At 45.7% G+C, this 17,517-nt stretch overlaps 1 protein-coding gene across 1 annotated transcript in view; it reads left to right on the top strand.

Annotated features, from left to right (window-relative positions):
- Nucleotides 1-2,033: 2,033 nt before the first annotated feature.
- LAD1 (ladinin 1) overlaps nt 2,034-17,517 on the top strand; it is a 134,086-nt gene continuing 118,602 nt past the window's right edge. Inside the window, exon 1 of the mRNA XM_088463671.1 lies at nt 2,034-2,117. Within this exon, the coding sequence (XP_088319797.1) occupies nt 2,080-2,117 (38 nt within the window). The 5' untranslated portion in view covers nt 2,034-2,079. The remainder of the gene's footprint in view (nt 2,118-17,517) is intronic.

A 17,517-nucleotide genomic window follows, 5' to 3' on the forward strand; every position in this document is an offset into this window, starting at 1 on the left:
GTTGACATATCATCCCTGGTGGCCAAGCGGCGACTTACCTGCTCCTGATGGCTGCAGCACTGCTTCTGGCGGTCATGTGACTGTCACTACCTGGTCAGACCTGTGATCCTACAGCGTTATGGTAAGTATTTTTCACCTATCCCTAGCCCCTACCCAGGGCTGGTGCTATGGTGTTCGGTGCCCCCCTGCAAACTATAAATTTGCACCTTCCCTCCCATTCTTCTATAAAGGGACAGCACGTGCCGTAGGCAAAAAGAGGCGTGGTCACACATAATGCCCACAGCAGTAGTGTGTCTTACACATAATGCCAACAGTAGTAGTGCCCCTCATGCCCAGTAGTAGTGCCCCTCAGTAGTAGTGCCCCTCAGGGGCACTACTACAATGCAATGCCCACTGTAGTAGTGCCCCTTATGCAATGCCCACTGTAGTAGTGCTCCTTATGCAATGCCCACTGTAGTGGTGCCCCTTATGCAATGCCCACTGTAGTGGTCTCCCTTATGCAATGCTCACAGTAGTGCCCCTTATGTAGTGCCCACAGTAGTAGTGCCCCTTATGCAGTGCCCACACTAGTAATGCCCTTTATGCAGTGCACACACTAGTTGTGTCCCATTGGCAATGTGCACACTAGTAGTGTTCCCTTGTGCAATGCCAACTCTTGTAGTGCTCCTTACTCATAATGATACACACACATAACACTATACTTACCTGAAGTCTCGCTCCTGCTTCTCACACTCGGCACTATGGGAGAGATGTCATGATTTCATGACGTTTCTCCCTTCACCCACTGTGGGAGCCAGAAGGCGGAGCTCAAGAGTGTGCGCCTTCCTCCCGCTGCCGCTGCAGGGAAGGAGCTGCGGGGTGCCCGCTGTTAAAATCTCAGCTGGCACCCGGAAAATGGAGTAGGGAGCGGTGGCGTCTCTCCTGCCCGGCACCTCCCTGTGACGTAGGTAGGCCCGGCTGAGCACATTGGTCATGGACTACCCCATCCCCCCCCCCCTCCAGGACATACATTTCTCACTTGAACTCACCTGGCCGTCCTGGTGATTAGTATGTTTGTCTCGTTGAGAGGTGTGGACAGGGTTGTCTGTGATTTGGCAGAGGGGGAAGTGCTGAAGTGGCACACCCTGCTCCAGCGTCTGCGCACGCCTATGGCCCCGCTGGTAACAAAATCTCAGTTGGCACCTGGACAATGGAGTAGGCAGCGGCGGCGCCTCTCCAGCCCATTGCCTCCCTGTGGCGAAGGGTTGGCTGAGCGCATTAGTTATGGGCTGCCCCGTCCCCCCTCCCTCAGGGACATACACTTCTCACCTGGACTCACCTGGCCATCAAGGTGATTAGTCTATGTCCCATTGGGTTGGTGTGGACAGTCTATGATCTGGCAGAGGGTGAAATGCCGAAGTGGCACCCCCTTGCCGACATCTGCGCACTGCTATGGCGCTGGCCCTAGCCTAACCCCTCCCTCTAGTGTCTAACCGCTCCCACCCCGCAGTCTACCCGTAACCTCCCCACGTAGCCTAACCATCACCCCTGCAGCCTAACACTAATGTTAAAATTCTGACAATGTCGACAATTCACATACATTGCCTGATGACATTTTAGCAATGTCGACATCATAACTGTTGACATTGTGGTGTAGGTATTAAGAATGTCGACATTGTAAATGTCGACCTAGTAACTCCATCCCTCAGTTTAGAATTGAATGTGTGCAACTCATGTTTATTTAGCCAATTATATATAACTTACTAATTCTAAATGAGTAAAACCCATAATACACATACATACACACTTAACCTTACACAATAATTGTGCAGAAATAGTAGTATTGCAAAACTTAGCTCATTACATAGAATACAGCATGATTATTACAATTGTTATCTTATGACTAAAGTTAAGTAGCTGAATTATTGAGACTCAGCATCACAGCAATCACAATAGAATAGCAGACGTACTGTACAAGGTGCAGGGTATTATTCCCTCCTACATTTGGGCAGTGACTTTGTGTCACATGTTCCATAATATTCAAGGTGTCCATGTGAAGCAGGAAGACAGGTGTATGCGTACAGACAGCAGCTCCTGGACATGTCTATCAGCCGGGGAAACTGGTCTACACTTTCCAGGTATTGACTTAACTACTATATACAGCTCAGAAGCGACACAGATAATCACTGTGGTCTTTTACAATAGATTAAATCTCATTCTACTTTACCATCAACAACCCTTCCAGATATGCCTGAAACTGCTTCCCTTTCACTTTAAGGACACTTGTTGAGCAATTTATGTCATACTTAGGATCAAATGTCAGTGTTAACCGTGTATAAAATGAATCTGACAGCCAGCCACTGTATACAGTATATTTGGGTATTGTAAGACACACTTTTACCATTACATTACTTTTAGTCATTGAAGTTATAATCAGTCACTCTGTTTAATAAAAATTGTGTTTCTGTAATGCAATGTAATACGACATGCAGTCACCTATAAATATTATTTCATCAGTAAGATTTGTAGCCAAATTCTTTACATCTTCACATATCCTCCAGCATAATTCCATTTAATTGCTTCCCCAAAAGCAATCTGTCTACCTATACTTGTTGCCATGTGCAATCAATTGCAGGATGATTTCTAGAAGGGGCTTCCATAAATGTGTTCCCGGAGAAAATGTAACATCTACCACTATATATAGGTACCTATTGACTGTGTGCTGTGCTGATGCCTTTTTGGACTGTCTTAACAATGACCCTCAGGGGTCGAAACATTGACTTGTGATACTTACCCTGTTGAACTAATAAAGCCTTCATTTTATTTATACTGGTGAGTGCCCTATTTTGGCCCAAGTGTATATATATAATTATATATATATATACTTTGTATATATATAATTATATATATATATACTTTGTATATATATATATATATATATATATACACAAATGACAGGAGAGCGCACTCATAAGTAGTAAATCAAAACACTTTTACTCAAGGAATTATGCTCACATACATGAAAGTTAAAGGTGAACGGTAAAACGATCAATCACCTGGCAGATTGTTATTAATCGCACAGGGAGACGCTCTGCTTCCACAAATAACGCCAGCTTGTCAGGCAGATCATGATAGCGGGAAACCATAGATGGAAAACCATTGAATTTTTTGAACCACAATAGTGCACACGTGACTCGCTAGCCAAAGAAGCAGAATGCGGCTATGCAACATGCGATTGAGAAAACAAAACTGTTACCGTGTCACCATCGGAACTCAACAGTCAATGGCACGAAAAAATTGGAACTCTGCCATTGGTGACAAAACATTGACAATAGGTTAAAAACTATAATGTTTTCTATACATCAGGGGTCGATACCCTTAACTAATTGCTGCATGCACTGGAAGTACCTTTCAGGCACTATGCAATCCAAATACTGGTGCCGCCGGTCAGCAATGGTGCACTGCTCGCAGATTCCTAGTTACAGAACTGTACAGGCCAGGGCATCCAATAGGCTCTCAGCTACTTCTTCTAACAGCATTTCCTACAGGTAGGTAGAAAACAGGGAAGTGCAGCAGACTTATTTTACATATTAAAAGTCAGCATGGTTAGCATAGTGGTTAGCATAATAATACCTAACAGCTCTGGAGTCATGAGTCAGTCCCTGACCAAAGCACAATCTGTGTGGAGTTTTCAAGTGCACCCCATGTTTGTGTTGATTTTCTCCCAAAATCCAAAAACCTACTAGTGGGTTAATTGCAGCGGCAGCTCCAACCTTTTTTCTTTGGGGGGGGGGGGGGGGGGGCTGCAGTCCAAACCTCCTGTGTCACGGTGGCTGTCCTCATTCAATGCACATGCATGCGCACAAAACCGGCAAAGCAGAGGCGCTTCCTATTGGATGTATATATAAGCGCTTTCTGCTGATGACAATCCGAACTGGCAGTCCCAGGGGGAAGAAAAAACAGATGTGCGCTGAAAAATGGGTGTGGTCACAAGGGGCATGGTCACTGAAAAATGGGGCGTGTCAGCATGACATACACCCCTTTCTCGTGACTCTGGGAACATTCCTTCACATTCCATATGCACCTTAGTGGTCCCCCTTATGCAGGCCACCAGTAGTGATCCCCCTATGCAGTGCCCCTTTATACAAGGCCCCCTGTAGTTGTCCCCCTTATGCAGGCCCCCAGTAGTGCACCTTATACAGTGCCCCCCAGTAGTGGTCCCCCTTATGCAGGCCCCCAGTAGTGATCCCCCCTATGCAGTACCCCTTATACAGTGCCTACAGGAGTGGTCCCCCTTATCAAGGCCCCAATGGTGCCCTTTATACTGTGCCCCCAGTAGTGGTCCCCCTTATGCAGGCCCCCAGTAGTCCTCCCACCTATGCAGTGCCCCTTATACAGTGCCCACTCCCTGTGCAGCACCCAATGTGCCCCCAGCAGTAAGCCCCTTATATAGTGCCCCCAGTAGTAGTCAACCCCCTATGCAGTGCCCCCAGTAGTGGTCCCCCCTATGCAGTGCCCCCAGCAGTGCTCTTTATATAGTGCCTGAGTAGTAGTAGTCCCCCCCTATGCAGTGCCCCCAGTAGTGCTCTTTATATAGTGCCTGAATAGTAGTAGTTCCCCCCTATGCAGTGCCCCCAGTAGTGCTCTTTGTATAGTGCCTGAATAGTAGTAGTTCCCCCCTATGCAGTGCCCCCAGTAGTGGTCCCCCGATGCAGTACCCCCAGTATTAGTCCCCCCGATGCAGTACCCCCAGTATTAGTGCCTCCAGTAGTGGTCCCCCCGATGCAGTACCCCCAGTATTAGTCCCCCGTGATACAGTGCCTCCAGTAGTGGTCCCCCACTCCAGCAGTGCAGACACAAACTCACGTAAACAAAAGGAAAAAAAAAACACTTACCTGAATCCCCACTGCAGCTCCAGCTCCCGCCGCCGTCTGCTCCTCTGTCCTCCCGGGCTGGCCCACTCTTCATTATGGGAGAGACGTCATGACGTCTCTCCCATCACCCACTGCGGGATCAGAAGATGGAGCTCATGAGTAAGCTCCAACCCGGGTCCGGCAGTGGGCGCAGCAGTCAATGAGAGTCTATCTGACTCTCATTGGCTGCTAATTAAATATCTTTCTGAAGTATCACTCTTGTCGGTGGTAACAGGGGAAGGTGCTTGTGAACGGGGGTGTGGATGTGCGAACGCAGGTGTGTCTGACCGTCAGAACGGCGTTTAATGGGTGTGCATAATTAGCAAAGTAGTGTCATTGCACACGTGACTTGGTTGTTTTTTAGCCAGAACTGCTCACAGTGCTTGGGATAGGTTAGGTCAACCCCAAGCGCTGCGAGCAACTCCGATGGCCCTCGATGTTCACGATTAATCAGACTCTTCCCGTAGATGACGTGTGCTACGAGTGACAGGGAGGTTTTATAGTCCAGCGTACGCTAACTGCCTTTGCTCACTAAGACATAGTGAGCCGATTGTTTACTACACTTCCTGGAGATGACGAATGTTACTAAGGGAAAGTGGGTCTCTAAATACATACTGCGATCGCACGGCAAGACATAGTGGGCATGCTAATGTCTTGCTAGCAATCGCGGGATTTGCATTCTTTGGGTCTGAAACAGGCCCTTACAAACATCCAGTGCTAGGCGCAGGAGATCTGTCTGAAGTTGGCCTCCTCCGTATATGCATGACCGAGAATAGTGAGCAACTCTGACTACACGTCTACAACACACCCACAAATTGCTTCATTGTTGCCACCCTGAAACTTCCATGTAACTGCAACTGATAAAAGACTGAGAACAGTTTGCTAAAAATCACTACATGCGGCCGCACCATGCCTTCCCACCATTATCAGGCTCACACTTTATACAGAGCCAGTTGCTGAGATACTTTACACACAGAATAGGAAAAGTAACATTTTGAAATTGTGGTCTTGTCTCGCAAGCAAACTTCACACTTATGTATTCAGCATACGCACACATGTACACACATATTAAAAAGTAAAAAGTACAGCTTTTGAGACAACATAAAGCTTCAAATCGGTAAATTCTTCAAAAACTGAGCTAATAACATTTGCACCAGTCAGCAGGAGTTATATTCTCTACAGATCAGTAGCAGTATTAGTAAAGAGCAGTCTCTTCTCTCCATCTTTGAGCTTACAGTATGCATCCAGTACAGTTTCTTTCACTTGTAATACACATTTATTATAATAATCCCTTAACAATATCAGACAAGTCCTGACAGCTAATATAGCACTATCTATAAACCCACTTGTTTGCAGTATTTTCCATTACATTTAATATAAAATAAAAAGGTTTTATGTAAGCAAGTGAAACAACAGAAAAATAGTGAAAGAAAAGTCGTGTTTGGGCAGGTCAGATCAGGACCTTGAATTCTCCACTCAACTGTACATGTAATTGTAACCCTACTAGTATCAGTGTCAGCCAGCGTCTCTGTGGAATTGTGTAGCATTGAACTCAGGAATCCGTATTGCAGAACTGTTAAAGGACTGTTTTTTGTTTTTACTTTGTGCAAACAGACTACCTTTAAGTCCTCCCACGTATCCTGCAGGAAACTTGTGCTGCTACACAAAGCTTTTGTCAGCACCTGCAGGCACTCTACTTCCTTCACCACCCGATAAGATATACAGTCATCTGTAACTCTACAAAATGACTGTACATGCACCTTTATAGATATTTTACCTTTTGTTGTGAGACATTATAATATTTCCTTACTTAAAGACACCGTTGCATTTATTTGTGTAATGGATAGATATACAGATGTGCCCTCATACATCGAGTCTCAATACACCACGCAGCGCGACTTGCCTGGTATGAGTCAGGCGCCAGGTCCCGTGATACTCTGCTAGCACCAAGCGTCTATTTTGCATCTTTTTTTTGCTGAAAATGTGTCTCAGTCACAATGCGATGCGAATAGGACGCACCCGCAGACTATGCTGATTAATTTGATATAGCGCTTCATATGTTAATTCATGAACTCAGTCGCACACAGAGATATATAAGTGTTGCATATCAAATTTATCAGCACAGTCTGCTGGTGTGTCAGACGCCTGAAAAGAGCAGAGTTTCACGGGACATGGCACAACAGGAGGGGCTTTTTGGTGCAATTACAGCAAAGATGTGTAAGGGAACTTGTGTACATGCATATTCCCTTCATTTGATTGTGTCTATGCTTAAATTAATCTGATAAAAGTCTTGTATAGAGACTGCTGACTTTCAGAAATAGGGAATCTGATAAAAGTCTCGTATAGAGACTTCTGACTACTTATTGGGCTTTGATGTTTAAAAGGACAAATATCAGGGAAATTGGAAATTGTGGGAATTTATTTTTAAACTTATACCCATGTCTCTGATTAGCTGAATTTTCCAACCAATCAGAGTTTTTTTTTTTTAAGTGAAATATTTTTATTTTGTCATTTGTTTCTGATTGGTTGAGAGCAAATTACTGTAATGTGCTTCATATACATGTCTACTTTCCATTTTCTCTATTATAAGCACCGCAAGATCTTACCCTATTGCACAGGCTCTCAAACTCTATCTATCTATCTATCTATCTATCTATCTATCTATCTATCTATCTATCTATCTATCTATCTATCTATCTATCAGACTAAATCCTGGTAGACACTAGACGATACATTGGATGATTTGTTGTTTTGAGCTGAATTGGAACGACAAATCGTCCACATCATCTAGCGTGTACGCACTGTTGCGCACTCCTGTGCGTTGTTTATTGCATCTTCAGATCTGCCTGCAGTGCATATTAATGAAGGATGGAATGACACATCGTTCTGCCGTTCATTAAATCTTCTAATGTGTACCGACTATCTTGCATGGTCCGGGGCCAAGGTAAATCGCCCCAACCATCGGCAAGATTGCTGTGTTGTCTAGTGTGTATCCAGCTTTAAAAGTACCCTGCAATGATGTGTTAATGGGTTTGGTATGCAAGTTATTTTACTAATAACAGGTCTACACTGTATGTTTATAATTTAATAACATAGTGTAAGGGTACAGAAAAGTATACAGACTAACAGGCCTGACAATATTCCACATGCCAGTCATTCCTAACTGAGATTTGGAGGCTCTAATTACAAATAAATAAATCTTCAGCCTCATTTTTGTCGAGTGACACATTGCTTGGGACTCTTCACCCTACAGTACAATAAAAGTGCTAAACAGCCTGTAGAACCAGGTTAAAATATATTTGAAAGAATTAGTGATAATACACAATGCACCATCTAGCTGTAAAATGTTAGCTTTTTCTATTAACATGTAAAGCCTTAAGAATGACAAGTGGCAAGTTAGATAATATGAAACAAATGATCTTTTTGAGGATAGAGGGGAAATTATTCTCCAAATCCTTCACCCCTTACTGATGTTAATAGAGTGGGAAAATGGTGCTACAAGATATTGTCACTTTCAGTGCTGTTATCCCCTTAGTATACTGTATGTAGGGACGGCCTCCTAATGAAGATTTCTTTTAGTCCTGCAGACTCTGTGAAATATCTATTTTGCACCTAGTATAGTATACCTAGATACCCAGTATTCCATATATTCCAAGAATACAGGTACAGTAGGTGCGTACAACACTGCATGTAGGTGAATATATGCCTTTAGTTTTGTGCACAACTTGTGTTTGTGTTTTGTCTGACAAAATGAAATAACAATGTGGGCAGCTACAGTGGCAGCCTCCCCCTCACACAGACTGCTACACCTCAGAGAACAGGTAGAGCTGGAGTAACAATGCATTTCACATAATTGTGCTGTAAAGAGGGTGACTCAGACAAATGTCACTCACACTTGATTAGACATCTTCAGATAAGGTAATTAATTCCAATCTAGGCACCACCTACAGAAAATTACCACTTGTACTATTCCCCATCTCTGCGGTATAATGTAGTAAAGACTTTATTTAGGGTGTGGCAAAACTTGGATATATTCCCAGTGTAACACAGGGCCCTTTGTTCAAGGTAGATGCAATAAAAATCCCCATTATTATTAGGTATGGATGACAGAGCAGGGCTTCTCTATATGATTGTAGGGCAGGGTTATTTGAAAACTTGTTTGCAGCATTTTAAGAGACATAATTCTGTGTCACATTGTAGGTGGATATTCCAGCTCATGTGTTTGTTTGTTTATTCCTCTCATTATGCAGTGAGAAAGTTCACCAGAAAAAGAGAGTGTTTCTAGTTTCCCAATAGTCTGGTTCCACCAGCAAACTTACACATACAGAGAGGCCCATTTGCGGCAAATACTATTTGTGGGATATTCCCCCGAAAACACCCGTTTTCAGGGGATACCCGCAAATATTAAGGATACTCTGAATGTATCAAGGAGGGACCGCAGCAGAAATCTCTGATGTCTTATGCGGTCCCTCCATTTCTAACAGCAGCTGCAGCCACCAGAGGTGTCTATGGGGATTGGATGAAAAGATGTCAGATTACCAAGCTTCGCATTCTGGAGTTTGGCCCCGGCAGCTAAGGCCATGTGTAGGGCTACATTTCACAAATATTATAGGGATGGTCAGTGGACCACGCAGGTGCAATAGTGCTGCGGGGTCATGATATAGAAGTGAAGTGACCGCTAATGCTTCACTTCTAACACATCACAGGGATGGGCTCTTTTCATAGACCCTGTCCCTGGATGCAAAATTTGATATATTCGTGCGGTACATCTTTTCTATACGACCTGATTGATACATATGCCCCATAGTCAGCACATGAACAACAGCACACATATTACAAGTGTAACAAGTGAAACTTATACGATAAAATATATGTATGTAATACCTCAAACTCAATCTTTCAAAATTGAAGCTACTAACATTTTCCATCAGTCACCATACCTAACATCTCTATTGACAACACAACAATCAACCCTACCCCTAAAAACTTGCTGCCTAGTTGTCATTCTTGACTATCCTTTACTCCTCATATTCAATCTGTTTACAAATCATATTACATACATCACAGAAAGATTTCCAGTACACATAAATATCCCACACAAAACACTGCAATAACTTTTATTCATGTGCACTGCTAATTACTCCTGCATTGACAATTGCAGTAATCTCTTCACTAATCTTTTTCCTATACTTGCTATCATCCCTACAGTCTATTTTAAATGTAGGCTAGACAAGAGGTTCCCAAATGTGGTCCTCAAGGCACACCAACAGTTCAGGTTTTAGAGATAACCATGGTTGAGCATAGGTCATACTTGCCTACAATCCCAGAAGTCGCAGGAGGCTCCCGATTTTACGGGTAATCCCCCCCACCCCTGGAAATGTAGGCTGATCTCCCGCATCCTGCCCACTTCCTAGTGAAGCGAGCAGGATAGGGAGATGTAATGGGGAATTTGCGGGTCTGCGAGGAGGGGACTGGGCTAAATGACACGATTTGCATCATTTAATGATTCCACCAGTCTGGCCCCACCCCCCAATCCAGCCTGCTGCAGGAGCTCTCCAGCCTGCTCCCAGAAAGCTGTTCTACAATGTCGGTAAGTATGGCACAGGTGGTTAAATCAAATTGACTGAGGTACTAATTAAGTCACCTGTGGTCAAGCATTAATATCCTTAAAACCTGGACTGTTAGGGTGCCTTTAGGACTGAGTTTGGGAACCTCTGGGCTAGACTGATTTTCCATTAACAATGTTCTTCTACTTCTGCTCCGCTAGTCCTTAAACTAGTTGCCTGTATTTTAACTAGGGGTGTGCACCGGCCACTTTTCGTGTTTTGTGTTTTGGTTTTGGATCTGGATCTTTCTTCGTGTTTTGGATCTGGATTGGTTTTGCCAAAACCACCCTTCCGTGTTTTGGGTTCTGGGTTTTGTGTTTTGGATCTGTATTTTTTTTTTAAAAAGCATAAAAACAGCTAAAATCACAGAATTTGTTGGTTTCTCTGCTCCTATGCTATTATTAACCTCAATAACCTTAATTTCCACTCATTTCCAGTCTATTCTGAACACCTCACACCTCACAATAGTGTTTTCATGTCCAAAAGGTTGCACCGAGGTAGCTGGATGACTATGCTAAGCGACACGAGTGGGCGGCACAAACACGTGACCCATCTAGGAGTGACACTGCAGTGGCAGACAGGATGGCAGTTAGAAAAACTAGGCCCCAAACTGTACATAATGCAAAGAAAAAAAAGAAGTGCAAGATGGAATTGTCCTTGGGCCCTCCCACCCACCCTTATGTTGTATAAACAGGACATGCACACTTTAACAAATCAATCATTTCAGCGCCAGGGTCTGCCACACAACTGTGGCTGAAATGATTGGTTCGTTTGGGCCCCCACAAAACAAGCTGGCAATTAATGTGTCCCTGCACAAACTGGCTCTACGGAGGCAAGATGTCATCCTCATCCTCCTCATCCACCGATTCCTCACCCTCTTCAGTGTGTACATCCTCATCCTCACAAAGTATTAACTCGTCCCCACTTGAATCCACCACCACAGGTCCCTCTGTACCTTCTGGAGGCTGGTCTCCCTGGAAGAGCTGATAATTCATTTTGATGAACATCATCTTCTCCACATTCTGTGGAAGCAACCTCCTACGCCTTTCGCTGACAAGGTTCCCGGCTGCACTAAACACTCTTTCGGAGTACACACTGGAGGGGGGGCAACTCAGGTAAAATAGAGCCAGCTTGTACAGGGGCCTCCAAATTGCCTCTTTTTCCTGCCAGTACAGGTATGGACTGTCTGACATGCCTACTTGGATGCTGTCACCGATGTAATCCTCCACCATTCTGTCAATGGTGACAGTATCATATGCAGTGACAGTAGACATGTCAGAAATTGTTGCCAGGTCCTTCAGTCCGGACCAGATGTCCAAACTTGGTCCTGCCTGCCCTGCATCACCGCCAGCGGGTTGCTTAGGATACCTAAGTTTTTTCCTGGCAGCCCCAGTTGCGGGAGAAAATGAAGAAGGAGCCGTTGACGTGTCACGTTCCGCTTCAGCTGACAGTGTGTTCACCAGCAGGTCTTTGCACCTCTGCAGGCTTGTGTCGGCCGGAAAGAGAGACACCACATAGGCTTTAAACCTAGGATCAAGCACGGTGGCCAAAATGTAATGGTCTGATTTCAACAGATTGACCACCCTGGAATCCTGGCAAAGCGAATGAAGGGCTTCATCCACAAGTCCCACATGCCGAGCGGAATCGCTCCGTCTTAGCTCCTCCTTCACTTTCTCCAGCTGCTTCTGCAAAAGCCTGATGAGGGGAATGACCTGACTCAAGCTGGCTGTGTCTGAACTGACTTCACGTGTGGCAAGTTCGAAGGGCTGGAGAACCTTGCACAACACGGAAATCATTCTCCACTGCACTTGAGTCAGGTGCATACCCCCTCCTTTGCCTATGTCATAGGTGGATGTATAGGCTTGTATGGCCTTTTGCTGCTCCTCCATCCTCTGAAGCATATAGAGGGTTGAGTTCCACCGCGTCACAACCTCTTGCTTCAGGTGATGGCGGGGCAGGTTCAAGAGTGTTTGCTGGCGCTCCAGTCTTCGGCACGCAGTCGCTGAATGGCGAAAGTGGCCAGAAATTTTTCGGGCCACCCAAAGCGTCTCCTGCACGCCCCTGTCGCTTTTCAGAAAATTCTGCACCACCAAGTTTATTGTGTGAGCAAAACATGGGACGTGCTGGAATTTGCCCAGATGTAATGCCCGCACAATATTGGTGGCGTTGTCAGATATCACAAATCCCCAGGAGAGTCTAAGTGGGGTAAGCCACTCGGCGATGATTTCCCTCAGTTTCTCTAAGAGGTTGTCGGCGGTGTGCCTCTTACTGAAACCGGTGATACACAGCGTAGCCTGCCTTGTAACGAGCTGGCGTTTCTGAGATGCTGCTACTGGTGACGCTGCTGCTGTTGCTGCGTAAGGTGATACATCTACCCAGTGGGCTGTCACAGTCATATAGTCCTTAGTCTGCCCTGTTCCACTTGTCCACATGTCCGTGGTTAAGTGGACATTGTGTACAACGGCATTTTTCAGGACACTGAGGACACTTTTTCTGACGTTTCTGTACAGTCTCGGTATCGCCTGCCTAGTGAAGTGGAATCTAGACGGGATTTGGAACCGGGGACACACTACCTCCATCAATTGTCTAAATCCCACTGCACTAATGGCGGATACCGGACGCACGTCTAACACCAACATAGCAGTCAAGGCCTCAGTTATACGTTTTGCTTCAGGATGACTGCTGTCGTACTTCATCCTCCTCGCTAAGGACTGTTGGAGGGTCAATTGTTTAGTAAAAGTAGTGGTGTTCCTACTTCCTCTCTGGGATGATGAACGACTCCCAGCAGCAGCAACAGCAGCAGCGGCAGCAGTAGGCGTAGCAATGCAGGATCCTCCAGAGGAATCCCGGATAGGAGAGTCAGTCATGCCAGTGACATGGCCTGCAGGACTACTTCCGATCCTGACTAAGGAGGAAATTGACGAGGAGGGAGTTGACGGTGTGGTTTGCAGGCGCTTGGATACAACAGGACAATGGGATTTAGGTGTCCCTGGACTGCTTACGGTCTTAGCCAAAGTTTCTGAACTTGACAGTAACTTTTTATGAACGCGCTGCAGGTGCCGTATAAGGGAGGATGTTCCTAGGTGGTTGACGTCCCTACCCCTACTTATTTCACCTTTACATATGGTACATATGGCAAGACAGTTGTTGTCCGGATTTGGATAGAAATATTGCCAGACCAAAGAGGTGGAATGTTTGGTCTTCTGCCCAGGCATGACCGTGATGGGCTTTTTCATCCCACGGACAACAACTGTCTCCCCCGGAGCCTGATTTAAACAAACCACATCACCATCAGAATCCTCCTCGCCAACTTCCTCCTCAGCGCCAGCTACACCAGTATCCTCATCCTGTTGTACTTCAACAGTGACATCTTCAATTTGCATATCAGCAAGTGGACTGTGGGTGCTCCTTTCAGCACTTGCAGGGGGCGTGCAAATGGTGGAAAGAGCCACCTCTTCCCGTCCAGTGCTGGGAAGATCAGGCATCGCAACCACCACCACACTTGGACTCTCCTTGGGGATTTGTGATATCTTCTTAGAAAGCACAGTTCTTCGCTGTGCTTTTGCCAGCTTAACTCTTTTGATTTTTTTAGTGGGAGGAGGGCTTCCATCGTCATGTGAAGCTGAACCACTAGTCATGAACATACTAGGGATTGACCTTAGCTGTTCCTTGCCACTCCGTGTCGTAAATGGCATATTGGCAAGTTTACGTTTCTCTTCAGCTGATTTAAATGTCTTTTTCAAGGTCATTTTCCTGAACTTTGCCATTTGGGATTGTATGTGCCCTCTACTATGACATTGGGCATCGGCCTTGGCAGACGACGTTGATGGCATGTTATCGTCTATGTCATGACTAGTGGCAGCAGCTTCAGCACTAGGAGGAAGTGGTTCTTGATCTTTCTCTATTTTATTTTTATCGGAGAAAGTTTGGTCCTCCATTTATGTTATATCGATTTGATATATACGTGCGGCTAAACACAGAAAATAATTTTTTTTTTGGTTTGGACTGGAGTGTACTTTGGGGGTTACAGCACCCTTTAACGGTCAAGCCAGCCGGCCCTTATGACACAGGCGCACTCTTGGCACTACTTTGTTGATGCACGTGCGGCTACTGCGCACACAATTCACAAACACAGAAAATAATTTTTTTTTTGGTTTGGACTGGAGTGTACTTTGGGGGTTACAGCACCCTTTAATTGTCAAGCCAGCCGGCCCTTTACTTATGACACAGGCGCACGCTTGGCACTACTTTGTTGATGCACGTGCGGCTACTGCGCACACAATTCACAAACACAGAAAATAATTTTTTTTTTGGTTTGGACTGGAGTGTACTTTCGGGGGTTACAGCACCCTTAACGGTCAAGCCAGCCGGCCCTTTACTTATGACACAGGCGCACGCTTGGCACTACTTTGTTGACGCACGTGCGGCTACTGCGCACACAATTCACAAACAGAAAATAATTTTTTTTTTGGTTTGGACTGGAGTGTACTTTGGGGGTTACAGCACCCTTTAATTGTCAAGCCAGCCGGCCCTTTACTTATGACACAGGCGCACGCTTGGCACTACTTTGTTGATGCACGTGCGGCTACTGCGCACACAATTCACAAACACAGAAAATAATTTTTTTTTTGGTTTGGACTGGAGTGTACTTTCGGGGGTTACAGCACCCTTAACGGTCAAGCCAGCCGGCCCTTTACTTATGACACAGGCGCACGCTTGGCACTACTTTGTTGCTGCACGTGCGGCTACTGCGCACACAATTCACAAACACAGAAAATAATTTTTTTTTGGTTTGGACTGGAGTGTACTTTCGGGGGTTACAGCACCCTTTAACGGTCAAGCCAGCCGGCCCTTTACTTATGACACAGGCGCACGCTTGGCACTACTTTGTTGATGCACGTGCGGCTACTGCGCACACAATTCACAAACACAGAAAATAATTTTTTTTTGGTTTGGACTGGAGTGTACTTTCGGGGGTTACAGCACCCTTTAACGGTCAAGCCAGCCGGCCCTTTACTTATGACACAGGCGCACGCTTGGCACTACTTTGTTGATGCACGTGCGGCTACTGCGCACACAATTCACAAACACAGAAAATAATTTTTTTTTTGGTTTGGACTGGAGTGTACTTTCGGGGGTTACAGCACCCTTAACGGTCAAGCCAGCCGGCCCTTTACTTATGACACAGGCGCACGCTTGGCACTACTTTGTTGATGCACGTGCGGCTACTGCGCACACAATTCACAAACACAGAAAATAATTTTTTTTTTGGTTTGGACTGGAGTGTACTCTCGGGGGTTACAGCACCCTTAACGGTCAAGCCAGCCGGCCCTTTACTTATGACACAGGCGCACGCTTGGCACTACTTTGTTGATGCACGTGCGGCTACTGCGCACACAATTCACAAACACAGAAAATATTTTTTTTTTGGTTTGGACTGGAGTGTATTTTCGGGGGTTACAGCACCCTTTAACGGTCAAGCCAGCCGGCCCTTTACTTATGACACAGGCGCACGCTTGGCACTACTTTGTTGATGCACGTGCGGCTACTGCGCACACAATTCACAAACACAGAAAATAATTTTTTTTTTGGTTTGGACTGGAGTGTACTTTCGGGGGTTACAGCACCCTTTAACGGTCAAGCCAGCCGGCCCTTTACTTATGACACAGGCGCACGCTTGGCACTACTTTGTTGATGCACGTGTGGCTACTGCGCACACAATTCACAAACACAGAAAATAATTTTTTTTTTGGTTTGGACTGGAGTGTACTTTCGGGGGTTACAGCACCCTTAACGGTCAAGCCAGCCGGCCCTTTACTTATGACACAGGCGCACGCTTGGCACTACTTTGTTGATGCACGTGCGGCTACTGCGCACACAATTCACAAACACAGAAAATAATTTTTTTTTTGGTTTGGACTGGAGTGTACTCTCGGGGGTTACAGCACCCTTAACGGTCAAGCCAGCCGGCCCTTTACTTATGACACAGGCGCACGCTTGGCACTACTTTGTTGATGCACGTGCGGCTACTGCGCACACAATTCACAAACACAGAAAATATTTTTTTTTTGGTTTGGACTGGAGTGTACTTTCGGGGGTTACAGCACCCTTTAACGGTCAAGCCAGCTGGCCCTTTACTTATGACACAGGCGCACGCTTGGCACTACTTTGTTGATGCACGTGCGGCTACTGCGCACACAATTCACAAACACAGAAAATAATTTTTTTTTTGGTTTGGACTGGAGTGTACTTTGGGGGTTACAGCACCCTTTAACGGTCAAGCCAGCCGGCCCTTTACTTATGACACAGGCGCACGCTTGGCACTACTTTGTTGATGCACGTGCGGCTACTGCGCACACAATTCACAAACACAGAAAATAATTTTTTTTTTGGTTTGGACTGGAGTGTACTTTCGGGGGTTACAGCACCCTTAACGGTCAAGCCAGCCGGCCCTTTACTTATGACACAGGCGCACGCTTGGCACTACTTTGTTGATGCACGTGCGGCTACTGCGCACACAATTCACAAACACAGAAAATAATTTTTTTTTTGGTTTGGACTGGAGTGTACTCTCGGGGGTTACAGCACCCTTAACGGTCAAGCCAGCCGGCCCTTTACTTATGACACAGGCGCACGCTTGGCACTACTTTGTTGATGCACGTGCGGCTACTGCGCACACAATTCACAAACACAGAAAATAATTTTTTTTTGGTTTGGACTGGAGTGTACTTTCGGGGGTTACAGCACCCTTTAACGGTCAAGCCAGCCGGCCCTTTACTTATGACACAGGCGCACGCTTGGCACTACTTTGTTGATGCACGTGCGGCTACTGCGCACACAATTCACAAACACAGAAAATAAATTTTTTTTTGGTTTGGACTGGAGTGTACTTTGGGGGTTACAGCACCCTTTAATTGTCAAGCCAGCCGGCCCTTTACTTATGACACAGGCGCACGCTTGGCACTACTTTGTTGATGCACGTGCGGCTACTGCGCACACAATTCACAAACACAGAAAAT

The sequence above is a fragment of the Taudactylus pleione genome, unplaced genomic scaffold (genome assembly GCF_031769625.1).
Source record: "Taudactylus pleione unplaced genomic scaffold, aTauple2 ptg001423l, whole genome shotgun sequence".
In the NCBI taxonomy this organism is placed as follows: Eukaryota; Metazoa; Chordata; class Amphibia; order Anura; family Myobatrachidae; genus Taudactylus; species Taudactylus pleione.